The sequence below is a fragment of the Ranitomeya imitator genome, chromosome 4, assembly GCF_032444005.1.
Source record: "Ranitomeya imitator isolate aRanImi1 chromosome 4, aRanImi1.pri, whole genome shotgun sequence".
Classification (NCBI taxonomy): domain Eukaryota; kingdom Metazoa; phylum Chordata; class Amphibia; order Anura; family Dendrobatidae; genus Ranitomeya; species Ranitomeya imitator.
In genome coordinates, this window is record NC_091285.1 from 320,478,008 (window position 1) to 320,502,361 (window position 24,354).

Here is a 24,354-nt window from a genome sequence, read left to right on the forward strand (position 1 = left end):
CAGTTTTTGAATTTCCACAAAAATTTAAAAGAAGCAATAAATTTCATTCAACTTCACAATTGTGTTCCACTTGTTCACTTGTTGTTGATTCTTCACCAAAAATTGACATTTGGTATCTTTATGTTTGAAGCATGATATGTGGTAAGAGGTTGAAAAGTTCGAGGGGGCCGAATACTTTCCCAAGAGACAGTATATTATTTATATTGTTGGAAGTAGTCAATAAAGTAATGTTACATTTTTAGTATTTTTTAATTAGGATAGAATTAGTGTATTTTGTGTAGATTGTATATCAAAGAAATGACAATATACAGGGCAATTAAATATGCATCTGGCACGAAATATCTTTTTTACTGTCTGGTAATACAGATCTATAACTACCATAGCAACAAAATCCCTCCCCATAACCAGGGCACAAAAAAACTGATAAACATTAAATAACCACAAGAAAGAATCCAGTATACTGTGCCAAGTAAAAGATACCGTTTTTATTACAATAAGCTAAACAAAGTTTAGACATACATAATACTTAGTAAATAAAAAAAAACAATAACAGATTTCAGGTCACTACTTTAACCAATAATAGGGAAATATTCCAACACCAATCTGACCAAAGAAACCCTATGTTTGTAGTGCATGGTATAATCATATTGCATGGTCCCTTAGGCTATACTATATCAGCTGTAAACTACGTGCTCATGAGACCAAATTGACATCTGTTAGCCGATAGCACTTACATTAAGGGTGGGCCGTTATGTGTAGTTGTCCCAAGCACCCCAACGCGCGTTTCGTCCCTTCGTCAGGAGGAGATCTATAACTAATAGAAATCTAAAAAAGATTGGTAACTTTGCATCATGGAAGTTGACCTCTGTCCTGAGGGCGATTGTTAGCATGAAATTGTAGCCTCCAATTCCAGTTATCCTAGAACTAAGTCACTTTTTAGGCCTAAATAGAAGATAATGATATGCTGTGCAAAGAGGTCAGTTCCTGTTGATATAGAATGATGTCTGTAGGATAAGATACATGAGTCAAAGTGCTGATTGCTGGCTAGTCAGCTGAAGAGATGGATGTATACATAATATATGTGTTGTGGCTTTAAGGGAATCTGTCAGCAGTTTTTTTTTAACCATGTAGTCTGACAGCAGCACGATGTAGGGACTGAGACCCTTATTCCAGCGATGTATCACAGTTTACTGGGTACAACAGTTATGACATTCACGGTTTTCTCTGCTGCAGATCTAGCAGAGCTCAGTTGTTGAGCTGTATATAACTCACACTATGGCGTTCTGTGTACATTGTATAGTGACAGATGCTACTCAGTAGTATAGGTGTGCTTGGACATGCAGCCTAAAATAAACTGGTCTATAAACTCACCACGAAATCCGTATGTAACAAGCACATTTTGTAGTGGATTTCAATGCTGCTTACGCTATGAATTTTACCTGTTGCATTATATAAAAAAAAACTGCAGCACGCCTAGATTCCATTGTGGATTGGTATACTTGAGAATGACTGTAATAATCCTTTTCTCTCGCACTGGCAAATTGATTTTTTGTTGTCTTTTCATTCTTTACAAAAAGAAGTCAGTGGCAGCAGAAAACCTACCACTTGCATTTAGTTTTACGGGATTTTTTTCTATTATAAAATAGAACCTTTTTAAGAGGTTGGAAAAAGATGTTGTGACCCTAGCCTTGTAAGGGCTGATTTGAGCAGAATTATTGAAAAATAGGAATACTGTATTGATGGGTAGTATGAAATGTACAATTTAAATGTAGCCTTAATGCAGAAACTTGCCTTACGATATTGAATGTGATGAGTAAAATCAGCTTTAGATTATTTTACTACTTTTCCCACTTTATTGTAAGTTTCCCCTCTTCAAACATCATTATTGGGAATAATACTGAATCTTGTCACGTCACTATGAAATGGCTATATAATGTTCAGGAGGCCATAGTACACATTGACAGTGTTACTGTACGGCACGTTATTTTAGTCAATCCGTACAATGTAGTTCCTAAAAACCTTGTAAAATACCCAGCGCTTACAAACTGAATAGAATTATCATGTATGTAATTGTTTTTGTTTTGCATCGCCCAGGGTTCCCAAAAAGGACGATTAAATGAGCGTGTGATAACTCAGTACCATTATACACAATGGCCTGATATGGGGGTTCCGGAATATTCTCTCCCTGTTCTGACATTTGTAAGAAAGGCCTCTACAGCAAAGCGTAATGCCAGTGGACCAGTCGTGGTGCATTGCAGGTATGTTACAACACTGACCAAGGTTGGGGAAATTAATATGTTTTATGATAAAATCCTGCAAAGCAAATTATGTAATGTTACCTGTTTATATTCAAAATTATATGTGCAGTACAGTTTATGACACATTCAGGTTATTTTTAATGTGCCTCATACTAAACTACAATATGTCATTGTACACCACAGAAGAGCAGAATAATCAAATAAACCATGGGGAAATTAATAACATTCTTCTGTTAAAAAAAGTCTACCTACACTTAGTTCTTGAGTTGGTTGTTTTTATATTGATGGCCTATCATTAGGATAGGTTATCAATATCAGACTGATAGGGGTGCAACCCCTGGCATACCCCACCACTTTGGGTCTCCGCTCCACCTGCACTACTGACTGTGTCTAAGGCTGGTTTCACATTTGCGTTTTTTGCCACTGCGTTTTAGCGCAAAAAAAAACGCATGCGTTTTTTTCCTATACTTAACATTAAAAATGCATGCGTTTTTTTGTATGCGTTTTGCCGCATTTTGCCGCCGCATGCGTCTTTTGTATGCATGCATTGTGTTGCAGAAATGCAACATGTAGTAATTTTTAGCTGCGTTTTTTGGTGGCAAAAAAACGTATTGCTGTCTATGTAAACGCATGCGTTTTTAAGCACATGCGTTTGGTTGCGTTAAAAACCCATGCCTTTTTATAAAAAAAAACAAGAAAACACACTGATAAGCCACCCCACACCATAAAATTGATAAAGGGATCCTAACCCTAACCCTACCCCTAACCCTAACCCTTGGGCTCCTAACCCTAACCCTAAGGGTTAGGGATAGGGTTAGGGGTAGAGTTAGGGTTAGGGTTAGGATCCCTTAGGGTTAGGGGTAGGGTTAGGGGTAGGGTTAGGGTTAAGATCACTTAGGGTTAGGGTTAGGATCCCTAGGGTTACTAGGGAACCAAACCCTAACCCTAGCTATTTCTGTTTATAGTGGGTTTTCTTGTTGATTTTGATGATTGGCAGCTGTCACACACTTCTCATCATGCGTTTAAAAAACGCAAACGCATGTAAACGCATCAAAACGCCGCGTTTGTAATAAAACATGCAAAAACGCATGCGTCTAAAAACGCAGTGTTTTACCGCGTTTACATGCGCTTTTTTCACCACATGCGTTTGCGTTTAAAACGCTGCGTTTTTAAACGCAAATGTGAAACCAGCCTTACACGTTTATGGTATTGTATCTCATGGCTGCACATAAGACTCTGTACAGGCTTACTTGCCTGCTGTCCTACTGAGGGATATTGGTGAGGCTTCAGTCCTCTGTGCATGCTAAAGTAAGGGACTTGCTCTTTTGAGGGTCAGTATTTTGTGGCTGTATTTTCAGCAGTATTTTGGGGAGAAAACTGTATTAGTATTATTGTGGTATAGGATTGTCCCTTATTGTCTACATCTCATATACTTACCTATGGGTCTTCTCAACTGTATCATTAGTGTATGCACAGTGGTGTCCATATAGGCATTTTTTCTATTGGATATTACCTTATTCGCTTTAGCGCAGGTGTAGGCCTTATTATGGGCTTTGTCTCTAAGGAACAAGTGTGTTGCTTTTTTAATTGTTTTTAACCGTCTGTTTTCTGCATTGCTTGTTTCATCTGTTTTTCAGTGTAATAAAAATTGTTCTATTTTGCTAAATCCAATGTGTGGTGATCCCCATTGTATATGACCCTCACTTTTTCTCTTTGCTGCTTTCTAATATACATGGTTGGAGGTCAGGGTGATCCCACTGTATAGTCCGTGGTGCCCCCTTCTTAGTCATTTTTTACACCCCACCACTTAGTTGTTCCAGGTGCCAGCAGCCGGATGTGACCCATTGTGCAACTACGCGGCACTGCTCCAACAACTGCATAGTGGCCACAGCTGGGTACTGCACATCCACGCACCCGCTGCGGGCACTTCGCAGTTGAGATAGCTGGGCTGTTCAGCTCCACAGCTGTTCACATCCGGCTGTCACTGACATCGGAAGCAGCTAATCAGTGAGCTTGCCAACTGCACCCTCACAGATCTCATATTGATGACCTACAGTATCATAAATATTGGCTATAACTATAAAAGTTCTGGACAACCCCTTATTGTGTACTGCCTACTGCTCATGTATTGCAATATTTTGTGATACTGTAGTTATTCAGGTCATTTATGTTCTCTGTGGTAAAGATGTCCATTCCTCTTGGCATACACATTCCAAATGAAAAAAAAATCGTGATAGGCACATCCATTTTTTAAGTGATTGTTCACTGATAACTGAAAACTATTTAACCCCCTCAGAAAATTCTAACTCAATATTTTGATCAAACTGTATAAGCCCACGTGCTTTCCTTCGGCAATCTCTTTTTAACTGGGCTCTACTCAGCTGACCTGGATTTAATGGCTGGAATGTTGGTACCAAGGCAAAATTACAATAAAGAATCATGGACAGAAACATTTCTCTAGATATTCTAATTTCTTTGTCTATAATGAACTGCATATTTGAGTTAATTTCAAAGTAACTCGATGATTTTGAAGCCAAGATTCTGTTATGGCCACTCCAGAACCTTCACTTTTTTATGATGCAACCACTGAAGTGTCAACTTTGACCTATATTTCAGGTCAATGTTATGTTGTAAAGGCCATTTGCATATTTGTTTTATATGCAATCTGCCATTAATTTTGCAAAAATTCCTGGTGCCTATGTAGTTCTCATACTCCATCACTCCCTATAAACAACAGAGATCTATCTCCATGCCACATGGTTGGGATAGTATGCATCTCTCTATAGGCCTTAAAGACATTGCATTAATTGTACCTTTAAGCATATTGTAGTAAGAGGACATTTTGTGGCATTTAGACAGCATTGACTTTATCCAGACCACTGTACACACATAGTCCATCAGTTAAGTATCACCATTTTGCTTTTTTGTTTCAAAGAAGCATAGATTTGAGTAGAAGTTTGCTCAAGGCTTTTTCTTTGCTTTTGCCTGACTGTTGTGTCTTAGAAAAATATTTAAAATTGAGAGTCCTCAGTGGTTGATACCTTTTAATGGCTGACTGAAAAGATGGTAACAAATTGCAAGCTTTCGAGACTACACAGTTCTCTTCATCAGGCAAAGACTAAAAAAAATTCTGAAGAATCACATATTTATGCACAACATAGCACAGAAAAAAAAAAAACCATGGATAAGACAGGTGACATGAAGCAGAATTACCTTGAGTGATAAACAGTTATGTCCATAAATATTGGACTAGTTCTTAGATAAGGAATGATTTATTGTCATCTGATTGGGGTCTGGTTCTGTTGTGATGACCCCTCATAGTCTGAGGGGTAAGTCCCTTAGTTGATGTAAAAAGACATAAATTCATGCGACACATTCATTCCTGCACTAAGACTGTCAAAGGTCGTCATCAGTTTATATTCCCATACTCTTCTGCCTCTCTAAGATTTGAAGCTACCTTTGTTAGGACTGGCGGAACGCACCAAGACAGATGATAAAGGTGCGTTCGCAGTCCGGGGTCCACCGTGCAGGAGAGAACCTGCTGCTAGCAATTAGCAGACAATATGGCGGTACACTAAAGTATACACGCGTGGGTTAAACCTCACCCAGCGTGAAGAAAGCGATCCTGTTAATTCACAGGACCGCAGTACCGCACTAGTGCGCGAGCAAGTGGTCAGCGGACTTAACCCCAGAAGGGATTGGAGCCCGATTAGACCCTTGCTGGCGTAACACCGCAACTGGGTGTGTAGAGAACCTTAAGCAATCTGTGCACAAGAGTGCGAGCGATGCCGCACTAACGGACGCCACTAACCACCCAGACTCGGGTATGGAAAGCGCAAGGCAGGCGCACGGCGCCGTACTGGCAGGCACAGCTACAGGACGCTGTGATGTGTGTTAGTGCTGTAGGCTAAGTCGGGCGCTAGGTAGCAGCCATACACCTTCCGCGAACAGACATTCAATAGGGTAGGGGTTTCCAAGGACGACTTGCACTCACAACATACACACATAAGCAATTGTAAAACAATACTAGCGCATGGCCGTGCGGTCATGCGCAGTTTATATAACAGCAGCACAGGAAGTGGCCACAGCACTTTTGCCCTTCTAGGACCTGCCAAGAGGACCAATGGAATGTGCTGCAGAGCCTGAGCACATGACCCTCGATCTCCAACGGGAGACCTTACGCTGGGCATGCTCAGTACATGCATACAAGGACTTAGTCCCAGAGAAGTCCGCTCGCTGCTGACCAGCACTGACTTTAAAGGCAGAGACTGGAGAAGCAGCACTAACTCTCAGAACAGAGTGAGAATGAGCAAGACGCTGGGACCGACGTCCTTGCTGAGCAGGCTCCACTGCGGCTGGACAAGAATGGGAGACCGCAGCGGAAGTGGCTCGAGATTCCCCCTGTGCAGAAGCGGGAACTCGACCCCTAACATTACCCCCCCTCCTAGGGCCCCCCCCCTCCTTGGGCCTCGCTACGTTCGAAGGCAGCAATGAGCTGCGGGGCCCGAATGTGCTCAACAGGTTCCCAGGACCTGTCCTCGGGGCCATAACCCTTCCAGTCCACCAAATAAAATTTTTTACCACGCACCACCTTGCACCCCAAAATAGCGTTCACCTCATAATCGTCCGTAGACGAACCCGATGTCCCAGCAGATGACTCGGAAAAGCGGGACATATACACGGGTTTCAAGAGGGACACATGAAAGGTGTCGGTGATACCCAGGCGTGGCGGAAGGGCCAAACGATAGACCACAGGATTAACCTGCTCGAGGACCTTGAATGGACCCAAGTAGCGAGGAGCAAATTTAGTGGACTCAACTCGCAGCCTGATGTTACGGGCGGAGAGCCACACCAAGTCGCCAGGAGCAAAGGTCGGGGCGGGGCGCCGATGAGCATCAGCGGAGGACCTCATTCTCTCCTTAGAGGCCCGAATGGCATCCTGAGTGCGGTCCCAAATATCCCGTGCCTCCACAGCCCAGTCTGCCACCCTGGAGTCGGCGGAAGACACGGGCATAGGCACAGGTACCCGTGGATGCTGACCATAGTTGAGGAGGAATGGGGTTTGTCCAGTGGAGTCGGCAACGGCGTTGTTCAGTGCAAACTCTGCCCATGATAGCAAGGATGCCCAGTCATCCTGCCTGGCTGAAACAAAATGTCGCAGGTATGTGACCAAGGTCTGGTTGGCCCTCTCTACCAACCCATTCGTCTCGGGATGATAAGCGGAAGAGAGATTCAACTCAATACTGAGAAGACGACAGAGCTCTCTCCAGAACCGAGACGCAAACTGGGGACCCCGGTCACTGACAATTTTGTCTGGCATACCATGTAGGCGGAAGATATGTCTGATGAACAACGCTGCCAAGGCCCGTGCAGAAGGTAACCGCGGCAGCGGCACCAAATGCACCATTTTTGAGAAATGATCGGTGATGACCCAAATGATGGTACAGCCGCGAGACTTGGGCAAACCCACAACAAAGTCCATCCCGACCATCTCCCAGGGCCTATCTGCCACCGGCAAGGGATAGAGCAAACCAGCTGGCCTTTGACGCGGAGATTTATTTTTGGCGCAGGAGACACACGCCAGAACGTAATCCCTGACATCCCGGACCATATGCGGCCACCAGTACGTCCTCGCCAGTAGCTCAGATGTCCTCTTTGTCCCAAAGTGTCCACCCACCCTGGACGAATGAGCCCAAGAGAGAACCTCCGGTCGCAAATTAATGGGCACAAAAGTCTTGCCCGGAGGCACAGACTCTAGCGATACCGGCGCCACGGTTCTCAGGCTCTCGGAAGGGACAATAAGCCGAGGCTCCTCTTCCTCCTCCTCAGTTGACATAAGGGAGCGAGAGAGAGCGTCAGCACGGATATTCTTCTCCCCGGCGAGATAATGCAGGGAAAAGTGGAACCGGGAGAAGAACAGGGACCATCTGGCCTGGCGAGAATTTAGCCGCTGGGCTGTCTGCAAATAGACCAAATTTTTGTGGTCCGTGTAAACTTGGAAGGGAAACCGCGCACCTTCCAGAAGGTGTCTCCACTCCGAAAAGGCCAACTTCATTGCTAGCAACTCCCTGTCCCCGATGGAGTAGTTCCTCTCCGCTGGCGTGAAGGTCTTGGAGAAGAAGAAGCATGGATGCTTCCGACCTTGAGCATCCTTTTGGTAGAGGACTGCTCCAGCACCAACGGACGAGGCATCCACCTCCAGTAGGAATGGCTTATCCACATCGGGACGATGTAAGATGGGAGCGCTAGCAAAGTGGGACTTAATAGAAGTGAAGGCCTTGGAGACCTCTTCCGACCACAATTTGGGATTCGCTCCCTTCTTGGTGAGGGCTACCAAGCGAGCCACCAGAGTTGAGAAGTGGGGAATGAACTGGCGGTAATAGTTTATGAACCCCATAAAGCGCTGCACCGCTTTAAGAGAATGGGGCTCTTGCCAGTCCATCACAGCCTGTAGTTTGGCAGGATCCATAGCCAATCCCTGGGCGGAGATGATATAGCCCAGGAAAGGTAAGGACTCCTGCTCAAACACACACTTCTCCAACTTTGCGTAAAGAGAGTTTGCCCGTAGGAGGTCGAAGACTCTGCCAACATCTCTCCGGTGGGAGTCAATATCTGGAGAAAAGATGAGAATATCATCCAGATAGACTACAACCGAGGTGGAAAGCATATCCCGGAAGATGTCGTTGACAAAGTCTTGAAAAACGGCAGGTGCATTACAGAGCCCGAAGGGCATCACCAGATACTCATAGTGCCCATCTCTGGTGTTAAATGCCGTTTTCCACTCGTCCCCCTCACGGATGCGAATCAGGTTGTAAGCACCCCGCAGATCTAGTTTCGTAAACACTCTAGCTCCCCGAAGCCTATCGAAAAGCTCAGATATCAACGGCAAAGGGTACTTGTTCTTAACTGTGATAGCATTAAGACCCCTGTAGTCTATGCATGGACGTAGTTCTCCATTCTTCTTCTGCACGAAGAAGAACCCTGCCCCAGCAGGTGACACTGACTTCCTAATGAACCCTCTTGCCAGATTCTCTTGTATGTACTGAGACATTGCCTCCGTTTCCGGGAGAGATAATGGGTAGACTCGACCCCGGGGAGGCTCAGCACCAGGCAAGAGATCGATAGGACAGTCATAGGGGCGATGGGGCGGAAGGGTCTCCGCCGCCTTCTTGGAGAACACGTCTGCATAAGACCAATATTGCTTGGGGAGAGAGGATAGATCTGCGGGTACCTCAGTAGTAGCAACCTGAACGCACTCTCGGTGACACCTACCCCCACATGATTCACCCCATCCCAGAATTCTGCCTGAGGACCACTCGATGTGAGGAGAGTGGTACCGTAGCCAAGGTATCCCCAACAGGACCTCATCAATACCCTCAGGAATGACGAGTAGAGAAATAATCTCCTGATGGGATGGCGACAGGGACAGAGTAACAGGGATGGTCTGATGTGTTATCTGTGCGGGGAGTGTCGACCCATTCACCACTCGTACCGTTACTGGTTGGGATAGCATAACCAGGGGTATTGCGTGACGTTGGGCGAAGGCAGAAGACATAAAATTGCCCTCCGCCCCAGAATCCACGCAGAGGTCTACCGAGTGGGAGGATGAGCCAAAGGTAATTGTCCCCTTAAAGGACAATTTGGAGGCAAACGTCGCAGTGTCTAGTGCACCTCCACCTACTACCACTAGACGCTGACGTTTCCTCGACCGCTGATGACATCTGGTGGCAAGATGTCCTGACTGTTGGCAAACCTGGCAACCCTGGAGTGCACGAGCAGTCTGGGACTTAGATCCCGCTCGTGACACCACCTTAGGTTCCTGAACCTCAGGAGCCTGAACTGGAGATTCCAAAGGTTTGGCGAAGGTGGGAGCCAGCCGAAACCTCTGCCTACACTGGGCTCGCTCTAACCTCCGCTCGTGAAAACGGCGGTCAATGCGAGTAGATACTGCTATTAACTCCTCCAGTGTGGCGGGAATCTCCCTAGTGGCCAGAGCGTCCTTAACGTGGTCAGCCAGCCCCCTCCAAAATATAGGGATAAGGGCTTTATCCGACCACTCCAGCTCAGATGCCAGAGTGCGGAAATGGACGGCAAAAAGGCTGACCAAGGACGAGCCCTGAGTCAGTGCCAACAGTTGGAGCGCCGTGTCATGGGTGACACGAGGTCCAAGAAAGACCTGTTTCAGAGTGCTCAGGAATAACGGAGCACTCTGCACCACATGATCGCCACGCTCCCACAGCGGCGTAGCCCACTGCAATGCCCTGTCCGACAATAAGGAAATTATAAAGCCCACCTTAGCCCGCTCTGTAGGGAAACGAGAGGCCAGAAGCTCGAGATGTATTGAGCACTGACTCACGAAACCCCTACAGGACTTACTGTCACCAGAAAATTTCTCTGGTAGCGGGAGGCGAGATAGCGTCGGTACAGGAGCGGCAGTGGACAAGGTAGCTGCAGCCACACTTGCAGCCTGAACAGCGACAGCAGTAACATCCACAGCTGAGGTTGAACGCTCAAAAGCCGCCAACCTTCCCTCCAGCTGCTGGATGTACCGCTGTAAACGCTGATCGTCCGCCATTTTACTAGCCAGACCCTGGCGCTAGTATTCTGTTAGGACTGGCGGAACGCACCAAGACAGATGATAAAGGTGCGTTCGCAGTCCGGGGTCCACCGTGCAGGAGAGAACCTGCTGCTAGCAATTAGCAGACAATATGGCGGTACACTAAAGTATACACGCGTGGGTTAAACCTCACCCAGCGTGAAGAAAGCGATCCTGTTAATTCACAGGACCGCAGTACCGCACTAGTGCGCGAGCAAGTGGTCAGCGGACTTAACCCCAGAAGGGATTGGAGCCCGATTAGACCCTTGCTGGCGTAACACCGCAACTGGGTGTGTAGAGAACCTTAAGCAATCTGTGCACAAGAGTGCGAGCGATGCCGCACTAACGGACGCCACTAACCACCCAGACTCGGGTATGGAAAGCGCAAGGCAGGCGCACGGCGCCGTACTGGCAGGCACAGCTACAGGACGCTGTGATGTGTGTTAGTGCTGTAGGCTAAGTCGGGCGCTAGGTAGCAGCCATACACCTTCCGCGAACAGACATTCAATAGGGTAGGGGTTTCCAAGGACGACTTGCACTCACAACATACACACATAAGCAATTGTAAAACAATACTAGCGCATGGCCGTGCGGTCATGCGCAGTTTATATAACAGCAGCACAGGAAGTGGCCACAGCACTTTTGCCCTTCTAGGACCTGCCAAGAGGACCAATGGAATGTGCTGCAGAGCCTGAGCACATGACCCTCGATCTCCAACGGGAGACCTTACGCTGGGCATGCTCAGTACATGCATACAAGGACTTAGTCCCAGAGAAGTCCGCTCGCTGCTGACCAGCACTGACTTTAAAGGCAGAGACTGGAGAAGCAGCACTAACTCTCAGAACAGAGTGAGAATGAGCAAGACGCTGGGACCGACGTCCTTGCTGAGCAGGCTCCACTGCGGCTGGACAAGAATGGGAGACCGCAGCGGAAGTGGCTCGAGATTCCCCCTGTGCAGAAGCGGGAACTCGACCCCTAACAACCTTTTAACACAAGTAATTTCATGTCCATAATGTTATGATTTAGTAACATAGTAACATAGTAACATAGTTAGTAAGGCCGAAAAAAGACATTTGTCCATCCAGTTCAGCCTATATTCCATCATAATAAGTACCCAGATCTACGTCCTTCTACAGAACCTAATAATTGTATGATACAATATTGTTCTGCTCCAGGAAGACATCCAGGCCTCTCTTGAACCCCTCGACTGAGTTCGCCATCACCACCTCCTCAGGCAAACAATTCCAGATTCTCACTGCCCTAACAGTAAAGAATCCTCTTCTATGTTGGTGGAAAAACCTTCTCTCCTCCAGACGCAAAGAATGCCCCCTTGTGCCCGTCACCTTCCTTGGTATAAACAGATCCTCAGCGAGATATTTGTATTGTCCCCTTATATACTTATACATGGTTATTAGATCGCCCCTCAGTCGTCTTTTTTCTAGACTAAATAATCCTAATTTCGCTAATCTATCTGGGTATTGTAGTTCTCCCATCCCCTTTATTAATTTTGTTGCCCTCCTTTGTACTCTCTCTAGTTCCATTATATCCTTCCTGAGCACCGGTGCCCAAAACTGGACACAGTACTCCATGTGCGGTCTAACTAGGGATTTGTACAGAGGCAGTATAATGCTCTCATCATGTGTATCCAGACCTCTTTTAATGCACCCCATGATCCTGTTTGCCTTGGCAGCTGCTGCCTGGCACTGGCTGCTCCAGGTAAGTTTATCATTAACTAGGATCCCCAAGTCCTTCTCCCTGTCAGATTTACCCAGTGGTTTCCCGTTCAGTGTGTAATGGTGATATTGATTCCCTCTTCCCATGTGTATAACCTTACATTTATCATTGTTAAACCTCATCTGCCACCTTTCAGCCCAAGTTTCCAACTTATCCAGATCCATCTGTAGCAGAATACTATCTTCTCTTGTATTAACTGCTTTACATAGTTTTGTATCATCTGCAAATATCGATATTTTACTGTGTAAACCTTCTACCAGATCATTAATGAATATGTTGAAGAGAACAGGTCCCAATACTGACCCCTGCGGTACCCCACTGGTCACAGCGACCCAGTTAGAGACTATACCATTTATAACCACCCTCTGCTTTCTATCACTAAGCCAGTTACTAACCCATTTACACACATTTTCCCCCAGACCAAGCATTCTCATTTTGTGTACCAACCTCTTGTGCGGCACGGTATCAAACGCTTTGGAAAAATCGAGATATACCACGTCCAATGACTCACCGTGGTCCAGTCTATAGCTTACCTCTTCATAAAAACTGATTAGATTGGTTTGACAGGAGCGATTTCTCATAAACCCATGCTGATATGGAGTTAAACAGTTATTCTCATTGAGATAATCCAGAATAACATCCCTCAGAAACCCTTCAAATATTTTACCAACAATAGAGGTTAGACTTACTGGCCTATAATTTCCAGGTTCACTTTTAGAGCCCTTTTTGAATATTGGCACCACATTTGCTATGCGCCAGTCCTGCGGAACAGACCCTGTCGCTATAGAGTCACTAAAAATAAGAAATAATGGTTTATCTATTACATTACTTAGTTCTCTTAGTACTCGTGGGTGTATGCCATCCGGACCCGGAGATTTATCTATTTTAATCTTATTTAGCCGGTTTCGCACCTCTTCTTGGGTTAGATTGGTGACCCTTAATATAGGGTTTTCATTGTTTCTTGGGATTTCACCTAGCATTTCATTTTCCACCGTGAATACCGTGGAGAAGAAGGTGTTTAATATGTTAGCTTTTTCCTCGTCATCTACAACCATTCTTTCCTCACTATTTTTTAAGGGGCCTACATTTTCAGTTTTTATTCTTTTACTATTGATATAGTTGAAGAACAGTTTGGGATTAGTTTTACTCTCCTTAGCAATGTGCTTCTCTGTTTCCTTTTTGGCAGCTTTAATTAGTTTTTTAGATAAAGTATTTTTCTCCCTATAGTTTTTTAGAGCTTCAATGGTGCCATCCTGCTTTAGTAGTGCAAATGCTTTCTTTTTACTGTTAATTGCCTGTCTTACTTCTTTGTTTAGCCACATTGGGTTTTTCCTATTTCTAGTCCTTTTATTCCCACAAGGTATAAACCGCTTACACTGCCTATTTAGGATGTTCTTAAACATTTCCCATTTATTATCTGTATTCTCATTTCTGAGGATATTGTCCCAGTCTACCAGATTAAGGGCATCTCTAAGCTGTTCAAACTTTGCCTTCCTAAAGTTCAATGTTTTTGTGACTCCCTGACAAGTCCCCCTAGTGAAAGACAGGTGAAACTGCACAATATTGTGGTCGCTATTTCCTAAATGCCCAACCACCTGCAGATTTGTTATTCTGTCAGGTCTATTAGATAGTATTAGGTCTAAAAGTGCTGCTCCTCTGGTTGGATTCTGCACCAATTGTGAAAGATAATTTTTCTTGGTTATTAGCAGAAACCTGTTGCCTTTATGGGTTTCACAGGTTTCTGTTTCCCAGTTAATATCCGGGTAGTTAAAGTCCCCCATAACCAGGACCTCATTATGGGTTGCAGCTTCATCTATCTGCTTTAGAAGTAGACTTTCCATGCTTTCTGTTATATTTGGGGGTTTGTAACAGACCCCAATGAGAATTTTGTTACCATTTTTCCCTCCATGAATTTCAACCCATATGGACTCGACATCCTCATTCCCTTCGCTAATATCCTCCCTTAAAGTGGACTTTAGACAAGACTTTACATAGAGACAAACCCCTCCTCCTCTCCGATTTTTACGATCCTTTCTAAACAGACTGTAACCCTGTAAGTTAACTGCCCAGTCATAGCTTTCATCTAACCATGTCTCGGTTATTCCCACTATGTCAAAGTTACCTGTAGATATTTCTGCTTCTAGTTCTTCCATCTTGTTTGTCAGGCTTCTTGCGTTTGCGAGCATGCAGTTTAGAGGATTTTGTTTTGTTCCAATCTCCTCACTGTGGATTGTTTTAGAAATGTTCTTACCTCCCTTCTGAGTATGTTTTCCTGGGTCGTCTTTGTTCGAGTCTAATGTTTTTCTTCCCGTCCCCTCTTCTTCTAGTTTAACGCCCTCCTGATGAGTGTAGCGAGTCTTCTGGCGAATGTGTGTTTCCCAGGTTTGTTGAGGTGTAGTCCGTCTCTGGCGAGGAGTCCATCATACCAGTAATTCACACCGTGGTCCAGGAATCCAAATCCTTGTTGTCTGCACCATCGTCTTAGCCAGTTGTTTGCATCAAGGATCCTGTTCCATCTCCTGGTGCCATGCCCGTCTACTGGAAGGATAGAAGAAAAAACTACCTGTGCATCCAGTTCCTTTACTTTCTTCCCCAACTCTTCAAAGTCCTTGCAGATTGTCGGTAGGTCCTTCCTTGCCGTGTCATTGGTGCCAACATGTATCAGAAGAAATGGGTGGACGTCCTTGGAGCTGAAGAGCTTTGGTATCCTATCGGTCACATCTTTGATCATCGCACCTGGAAGGCAGCATACTTCTCTTGCAGTTATGTCCGGTCTGCAGATGGCTGCTTCGGTGCCTCTCAGTAGTGAGTCTCCCACCACCACCACTCTTCGTTGCTTCTTGGCTGTACTTTTTGCTGTCACTTGTTGCTGTGTGCCCTTTTCTTTTTTGCTTGCTGGTATTGCTTCATTCTTAGGTGTGCCATCTTCATCCTCTACAAAGATTTGATATCGGTTCTTCAGTTGTGTGGTTGGTGATTTCTCCATGGTCTTCTTGCTTCTTTTGGTCACATGCTTCCACTCATCTGCTTTTGGAGGTTCTCTGACACTTTTTGCACCTTCTGTGACCAGTAGAGATGCTTCTGTTCTGTCTAGAAAGTCTTCATTCTCTTTGATGAGTTTCAAAGTTGCTATTCTTTCTTCCAGACCCCGCACCTTTTCTTCTAAAAGGGCCACTAGTCTACACTTCTGACAGGTGAAATTGGATTCTTCTTCTGGTCGATCTGTGAACATGTAGCACATGCTGCAGCTCACCATGTAGGTTGTCACATCTGCCATGTTGCTCCTAGATCCTGCTGACTTGCTGTGTGTTTTCCTTCTTGTGTAATCTACTCAGCCAAGCTCTCTTGCAATAATGTCCTACAGGCAAAAATTCCTGGTTTTGGGAGACAAAAATGTATTGCTACAGGTAGATCAATTCTTTTTTCTCTTATTGTGTGGCGGTGAGAATTCATTCTTGTTCTAAGCTTTTGCCCTGTCTCCCCCACATACAGACCCCAGTTGGACATTTAGTACAAATAATTAGAAGTGTCGCAGCTGAAAGTACCTGGTATCTTGTAGTCCTGATGTGAATTGGGGATCTTTATCTTGTCCGTGGTCATTATAAATGGACAGGTTTTACATTTTTTCTGATTGCAAGGAAAGGTACCTGCAGCCGTTGGAGAGGACAGGTTGTGTCTTAAAAATTTGTAAGTTCAAGAGTCTCTGGAAAAAATTTGGTCTAGGTGATCGCACTTTGGTATTAATATATTTTGCACTTCTTGAACAGTATTTTCTTTTTATGTTCTTCTTTTTATGTTTTTTCCCCTGATTTATAAAGCTAAACTAGTTTGTTGCACAAGGATATCTTAGATAAGAAACTCATTATTTGCAGACTGTGATTACAATAAAGCAAGACACATAACACTAATGTAACTTCATTACCATTTCGGCCTATATTAGTAATCTTCACATTACATAGTAACATAGTAACATAGTTAGTAAGGCCGAAAAAAGACATTTGTCCATCCAGTTCAGCCTATATTCCATCATAATAAATACCCAGATCTACGTCCTTCTACAGAACCTAATAATTGTATGATACAATATTGTTCTGCTCCAGGAAGACATCCAGGCCTCTCTTGAACCCCTCGACTGAGTTCGCCATCACCACCTCCTCAGGCAAGCAATTCCAGATTCTCACTGCCCTAACAGTAAAGAATCCTCTTCTATGTTGGTGGAAAAACCTTCTCTCCTCTAGACGCAAAGAATGCCCCCTTGTGCCCGTCACCTTCCTTGGTATAAACAGATCCTCAGCGAGATATTTGTATTGTCCCCTTATATACTTATACATGGTTATTAGATCGCCCCTCAGTCGTCTTTTTTCTAGACTAAATAATCCTAATTTCGCTAATCTATCTGGGTATTGTAGTTCTCCCATCCCCTTTATTAATTTTGTTGCCCTCCTTTGTACTCTCTCTAGTTCCATTATATCCTTCCTGAGCACCGGTGCCCAAAACTGGACACAGTACTCCATGTGCGGTCTAACTAGGGATTTGTACAGAGGCAGTATAATGCTCTCATCATGTGTATCCAGACCTCTTTTAATGCACCCCATGATCCTGTTTGCCTTGGCAGCTGCTGCCTGGCACTGGCTGCTCCAGGTAAGTTTATCATTAACTAGGATCCCCAACATTAGACATACTACATTATACATACTCAGACTTTCAAGGGTTTGTAAAGTTTTGATAAGGTAAATCTGTGTGATTTCAGTTAGCATTGTGATTACAAGAGGATATACCAATTCTGTTGCCGTGCGAGTCCCTCAGGTGTACTTGGCATCCTAGATGCTGATAAAGTTGAAGGTAATGATGTAGGAGGGAGCGGCAGGTGACGCTCCCTCTCCCATCATTCCCTAACTGTATCTGAGATCTCAGCGCAAGGGGAGAATTATTATTATTATTATTTATTATTATAGCGCCATTTATTCCATGGCGCTTTACATGTGAGGAGGGGTATACATAATAAAAAACAAGTACAGTAATCTTAATCAATACAAGTCACGACTGGTACAAGAGGAGAGAGGACCATGCCCATGAGGGCTCACAGTCTACAGGGGATGGGTGAGGATACAGTAGGTGAGGGTAGACCGTGTTGTTCTGCGGTTTGGTCAATCGGTGGTTACTGCAGGTTATAGGCTTGTCAGAAGAGGTAGGTCTTCAGGTTCTTTTTGAAGGTTTCCACAGTTGGCGAGAATCTGATGTGTTGAGGTATGGGTGAGTATTTATTTATGTTATTTTTTTAATGTGGGTCACCACTATTCTGCATGGAGCACCATGTGGGGTACCATTATACTGTATGGAGTACTGCGTTGGCTGTCACTATAGTGCATGGAGCATTATGTGGGGTGCCACTATACTGTATCCAGTATGGCTTACTATGTGAGGTGCCACTACACTGTATGGAGTACTGAGTGGGGTGTCACTATACTGTATGGCGCACTATGTGAGGTGCCACTATATTGTATGGAGTAGAGTGGGGTGTCACTATACTGTATGGTGCTCTATGTGAGGCACCACTATACTGTATGGAGTACTGAGTGGGGTGTCACTATACTGTATGGTGCTCTATGTGAGGCACCACTATACTGTATGGAGTACTGAGTGGGGTGTCACTATACTGTATGGCGCACTACGTGAGGCGCCACTATGCTGTATGGAGTACAGAATGGGGTGTCACTATACTGTATGGAGCACTATGTGAGGCGCCATTATACTGTATGGAGTACTGAGTGGGGTATCATTATACTGTATGGCGCACTATGTGAGGCGCCACTATACTGTATTGAGTACTGAGTTGGGTGTTACTATACTGTATGGCTCACTGAAACTAAATGAAAAAAATAAACTGAAAAAATGAACTGGAGTATAAGTTGCTATGCATTTAAAATAGGAGCATGTTTACGATGGCCATTGACGTCTTAAGGACCAAGGAACTTTGTAGGTTAATGACTTGGCCTCATTTTTTAAATCTGACCAGTGTCAATTTATGTGGTAATAACTCTGGAACTCTTCAATGGATCCCACACTAAGTGGTGGGTGTGGGATTATACAGAGTCCATGTGTAAGGAGAAGACCCGGACCAGGCGTGCCTACTCCGTGACGGATCCGGAACTGTTGGGGCTGTCACCTAGGTTGCATGGGGGAAAGCATAAGACCCTGGACTGACCTTTACACTCAGGAGCAGGGGGCGCAGCTAAGATAAGAGGGCTGCATCATGCGCGAAATCAGTTAGTCTTGGCGGGTACATGCAGCATGCAGGAGGGTAGTGTCAAGGCTACACCACAGAACATTCAGACAGAGCAGGCCCAAGTCAGAAGAGTCTGAGAGCCGTGGCCAGAGATTGCCCACAAAGAATCATGCGGTCCCTGCTGTTACCGCTGACCATGAGTGACAGAGCCCGCAGACAAGACACAGATGTGCGCACGCATATGCAGGGAAGCCGGGTCACCCACCATGAGTGGTGTCCCATTCTAACTGCTGACAATCATTTCTTGTCTCTGGACTCTGACAAGGGAAAAGACTGTGCTCTTTGCCGTTCGTCATTTCTCAACTCACCAATCATCAACCGGATCATGAGGAAGCACCGCCGCCACCAGGATCCAGGATGCCATCTTCTCCAGGACTACACCGGACCACTTACGCACTAAGCCCTTGGCGCCAACACTCACATCCAGGAAGCCGCATCCTGACGTCGTCAGACTGATAAGTTTGCTATTCTTGAACTGTCTACCCTATTCACTACCCCTGTTTTCCCTGAATTCCATGCCCTTTATTCTATTGTACTGTTTTACCCATTTTCTCCCTGCAAGGAGTATACCGTTAAAAGTAAACCCCACGTTAACCCTTGCTCTGCCTCTGACTGGTTACTGCATCTTGCAACCTGCTCACACAAGAATAAGTAGAACTAAATGACAGCAGGTTTACTGGTCCTCTAATGACAATCCCCTGCCAATAAAACGAGGATTTTATCAAAACTACAGAAAGCAGTCCAGTAAGTGACACATATTTGGAATCAAGGTCTCTGCCCCTCCAATTTGCTACTCTCAAATTAGGTAGAAAAATTGGGAGGAAAAAGGAGTACTTAGGTTTAAAAGAGTATTTTATTGTGAAAATAGAATAAAGTGTAACACATAGTAAAAATTACAAAAGGATGACATGAAGGATCATGAGTGTCATACACCCCACCTCACTGCCAGTATTGCATAAGTCAAATAAGACATACCACAGTTTTCAGGTCTCTCCAGAGATGCTCAATTGGGTTTAGGTCAGGGCTCTGGCTGGGTCAGTCAAGAATGGTCACAGAGATGTTCTGAAGCTAATCCTTTTGTTATTTTAGATGTGTGCTTAGGGTCATTGTCTTGTTGGAAGGTGAACCTTCTGCCAAGTCTGAGGTCCAGGGCACTCTGGAAGAGGTTGTTATCAAGGATATCTCTGTACTTGGCTGCATTCGTGTTTTCTTCAATGACAACCAGTCCTGTCCCTGCAGCTGAAAAACACCCCCATAGCATAGTTTCACTGTCGGGATTGTATTGGGCAGGTGACGAGCAGTGCCTGGTTTTCTCCACACATACCACTTACAATTATCACCAAAAAGGTTTATCTTCGTCTCATCAGGCCAGAAAATCTTATTTTCCCTTCCCCATGACAGCACCGATACATGAGAGATGGCCCTGCCCCCAGGAACAGGAAACCTGAAGTGGAGATAAAAGATGGGGGTGGCACCTCTCTCGCCAGTTTGGTTTCCTGTTCCTGCGAGGAGCCTGCGGTGCTGCATGCGGAGGGATCTCCCTCTGCCAGTCTGGTCCGGTGACCAAGGTCTGCGGCGGGAGCAGCGGGGTCTGCGCGCGCGTGTCACTACTGACCTGGAGAGCTGCATCGATAGCGTCCTTCCTGCTGCGGACTCCCCGGCGTCCGTTCCTGGCCAGAGGCTGGGCCGGGGGGGAAACAAAGTGGGTGTGCCCCATCACGAAGCTGGCGCTAAGTGAATGGAAGGACTTCCGGTTTGCAAACCGGAAGTGATGCTACACGCTGGAGGGAGCGGTGTGCTGACACTCCCAGGGGGAGAAGTTTCAGGGACACACACACCGTTTCCCTCCTACATATATTTAAGCAGCAAGGCGGCAAGCAGGCACTGGCAAAAGCCTCCTGTGGAATGGCGGACCCGGTGGAATCGGCGGTCCCAGCAGAAAACCCACAGTATTAAGGGTCCGGTGGGTGAGTGCCTTTGTAAGGCAGATTATATCAGTAACATTGTCTTTCTGTATATGGATGCTAGGAAAGAAAGCTACCTCTAAACAAAAGAATAAAGTATGTGCGCTCTGTGATAAGAGCCTTCCCAGAACATATGAGAAGCGGATGTGTCGTGCATGTATAGAGAAAACTGTGACTGAAGAGTCATCATCTTTACTCCTGAATATTATGGCTATTGTTAGGGACAAAGTGCAAAACACAGTGAAGGAGCAATTGAAACAACATGGGTTGCAGAGCTCAGTAAATCCGCCTTCTACGCCTGCCCAAAATTCTGATATAGAATCTGAGGGTGAACCGGGAGAACTACCACCTGGGGAGGACACAGAACTGGACTCTTCAGATGAAGAGTGTGGTCGCCCGTATGTATTATCCAAAGATGTGGGGAAGTTGCTAAAACTGGTCAGGTCTACCCTGGGGGTTGAAACACAAAATTCCACAGAGATCAGGAGATAGTTTTGCCCTCATTTTGTGCTAAACCAAAATCCCAGGGAGAAGAAACCTTCCATTGCCTAGACGTCAGACGTTGCCTACTTCAATATATCAAAGTGTCAAAAGCATGGCAACAGTCTTCAGTCCTTTTTGTCTCCTTTCAGGGGGCAAACGGGTAAAAAGGCCACAAAATCAACCATTGCACGGTGGCTGCATATGGCTATATCACTTATTCCTCTTCGGGGCAAAGCCCTCCACTTGGTGTTACGGTCCACTCTACTAGGGCTATTGCCACATCATGGGCAGAGAGAGCAAATGCGTCTATAGAGCAAATTTGTAATGCAGCAGTATGGTCTGCACCCTCTACTTTCTTCCGCCATTATAGATTAATTCTGGGACTATCAAATCTCGCCTTTGGGAGAAAAGTGCTATCTGCTGTTATCCCACCCTAGGAGTTCTTTCTATTTCTTCCTCTCATGTATCGGTGCTGTCATGGGGAAGGGAAAAATGATAATTACGTACCGGTAATTTGATTTTCCAGATCCATGACAGCACCGCACTAATTCCCGCCCTATCTTGGTGATGGTTGTGTGATTTCATAAAATATATATATATATATATATATATAATGGGATAATATCCACCTAAAATGTATAGAATAATAATAAATAAATAACCTTTTGGAAATTAATGTAATGTACATATACCCAAACTAACAGAGCGGTTACCTTGCATACTCTGTAAAAAAACTGGGGAGAGAGGTGCCACCCCCATCTTTTATCTCCACTGCAGGTTTCCTGTTCCTGGGGGCAGGGCCATCTCTCATGTATCGGTGCGGTCAAGGATCTGGAAAATCAAATTACTGGTAAATAATTATCATTTTTCTCAAAGTCTGGGAGTCCTTCATGTGTTTTTCAGCAAACTATGCAGGCTTTCATATGTCTTGAACTGTGGAGAGGCTTCCGTTGGGCCACTCTGCTATAAAGGCCCGACTGGTGGAGAGCTGCAGTGATAATTGACTTTGTAGAACTTTCTCCCATCTCCCTACTGCATCTCTGGAGCTCAGCCACAGTGATCTTGGGGTTCTTCTTTACCTCTCTCACCAAAGCTATTCTCCTACGATTGCTCAGTTTGGCTGGATGTCCAGGTCTAGGAAGACGTCTAGTGGTCCCAAACTTCTTCCATTTAAGGATTATGGAGGCCACTGTGCTCTTAGGAACATTGAGTACTGCAGAAATCTGTTGTAACCTTGGCCAGATCTGTGCCTTGCCACAATTCTGTCTCTGAGCTCCTTGGCCAGTTCCTTTGACCTCTTGATTCTCATTTGGTCTGATATGCACTGTAAGCTGTGAGGTCTTATATAGACAGGTGTGTGCCTTTCCAAATTAAGTCCTATCAGTTTAATTAAACACAGCTGGAGTCCAACGAAGGAGTGGAACCATCTCAAGGAGGATCACAAAGAAATGGACAGCATGTGACTTAAATATGAGTGTCTGAACAATGATTCTGAATACTTATGACCATGTGATATTTCTTTTTTTCTTTATTGAATTTGTAAAAAAAATCTACATTTGTTTTTTTGTCAAGATGGGGTGCAGAGTGTACATTAGTGTGAAAAAATGAACTTTTTTGAATTTACCAAATGGGTGCAATGAAACAAAGAGTGAAAAATGTAAAGGGTTCTGAATACTTGCGTACCCACTGTAGGTGGTGATTCCTTTTGAATGCACTAGCAGCATAGTGGCCATAGTGTTTACAGCACACAATCAAGCATGGAAGTTATTTGTATCTTGCCAGACGGCAGCATGTCTTAAATTCATAATGTTGGAAAATGTCACATTTTTAAAACTATACTTGTATATCTGGAGAAGTCTATTTGAGCAGCACTGTCATATTTCAAAAACACTCTATGATTTAGTTAATTTTTGATCTGTTTCATATTCCAGTGCGGGTGTTGGAAGAACTGGAACATACATTGTCCTGGATAGCATGTTGCAGCAAATTAGACAAGAAGGCACTGTGAACATATTTGGGTTTTTAAAACATATTCGGACTCAAAGAAATTATTTAGTACAGACAGAGGTAACAATGATTTGTATAATCTCTCTCCTTCCTTGCTTTCTTTAAACTTAATTGGGAATTAATGGATAACAGTTCTTTCGGATATAGTAAATCGCAGCAGCAATAAAAATATTTAGTGGTTCTAAAATATACAAGTATTTCTGCAATTATAACATTCTATAAATTGAAAATCACTTATTAAATATGGAAAAAGACAGGGAAAAATCACAAATCTCACAAATTCAAACTGATTTAATGTTTTTATTAGAATATTAACTGAGCTTCCACTTGATTGACCTTGGGTTTATTTGTATTTTTTGCATCCAATTTTACTACAATTCATCTATTTTATAAATTTAAGTCATTACGAAACTTGTACTCCACCTATTAATTCTGTAGTGATTTTCCATTTAATTTAATTTAATTGTAGAAGGAAAAATAATAAATAAAAATATAACTTGAGGATGTTTGTAGTTATTAAATGTACAAAGTTAAAAATGAAGGAATTCCAATCAGATACAATAAGTATGTCGTGCTTATACAGTAAATCATATTGTGTAACATTATTGACGTATCACATTCAGTGTGTGGAGAGAGAATCATGGCACTCAGATTTTCTGTCCTAGGAGATATTCACTTCCTTTGTAAAGTCATTTGGCATGTGAATAAATAGTGTTAGCCAAAGAGTGATTTTACATTTCATGTTAACCCTTTCAGGAACAGTACATCTTTATTCATGATGCTCTCGTGGAGGCCATTCTGAGCAGAGAAACAGAAGTCGCTGAGAGTCACATACATGCGTATGTTAATGCTCTCCTAACAACGGCCCCATCTGGAAAAACCCGACTTGAAATGCAGTTCAAGGTAAGTCATGTGCCATATAATGAACTAGGTTTGCCTCAATAGTTCTTTTTTTTTCACATTCCTTCATTTTTTGAATATTAGTCCTGGGAGTAAATTATAGATACTCTAATATAATTTTTCAGC

General features: G+C 44.3%; 1 protein-coding gene across 8 annotated transcripts in view; it reads left to right on the forward strand.

The window, feature by feature from the left end:
* The window catches only part of PTPRZ1 (protein tyrosine phosphatase receptor type Z1), a 333,611-nt gene that overhangs the window by 284,104 nt on the left and 25,153 nt on the right, over positions 1–24,354 (forward strand). For all 8 annotated transcript variants that reach the window (XM_069764885.1, XM_069764882.1, XM_069764880.1 and 5 more), the window contains 3 exons: positions 2,095–2,258; positions 23,253–23,388; positions 24,085–24,231. In XM_069764885.1, coding sequence (XP_069620986.1) covers positions 2,095–2,258; positions 23,253–23,388; positions 24,085–24,231 — 447 coding nt within the window. The remainder of the gene's footprint in view (positions 1–2,094; positions 2,259–23,252; positions 23,389–24,084; positions 24,232–24,354) is intronic.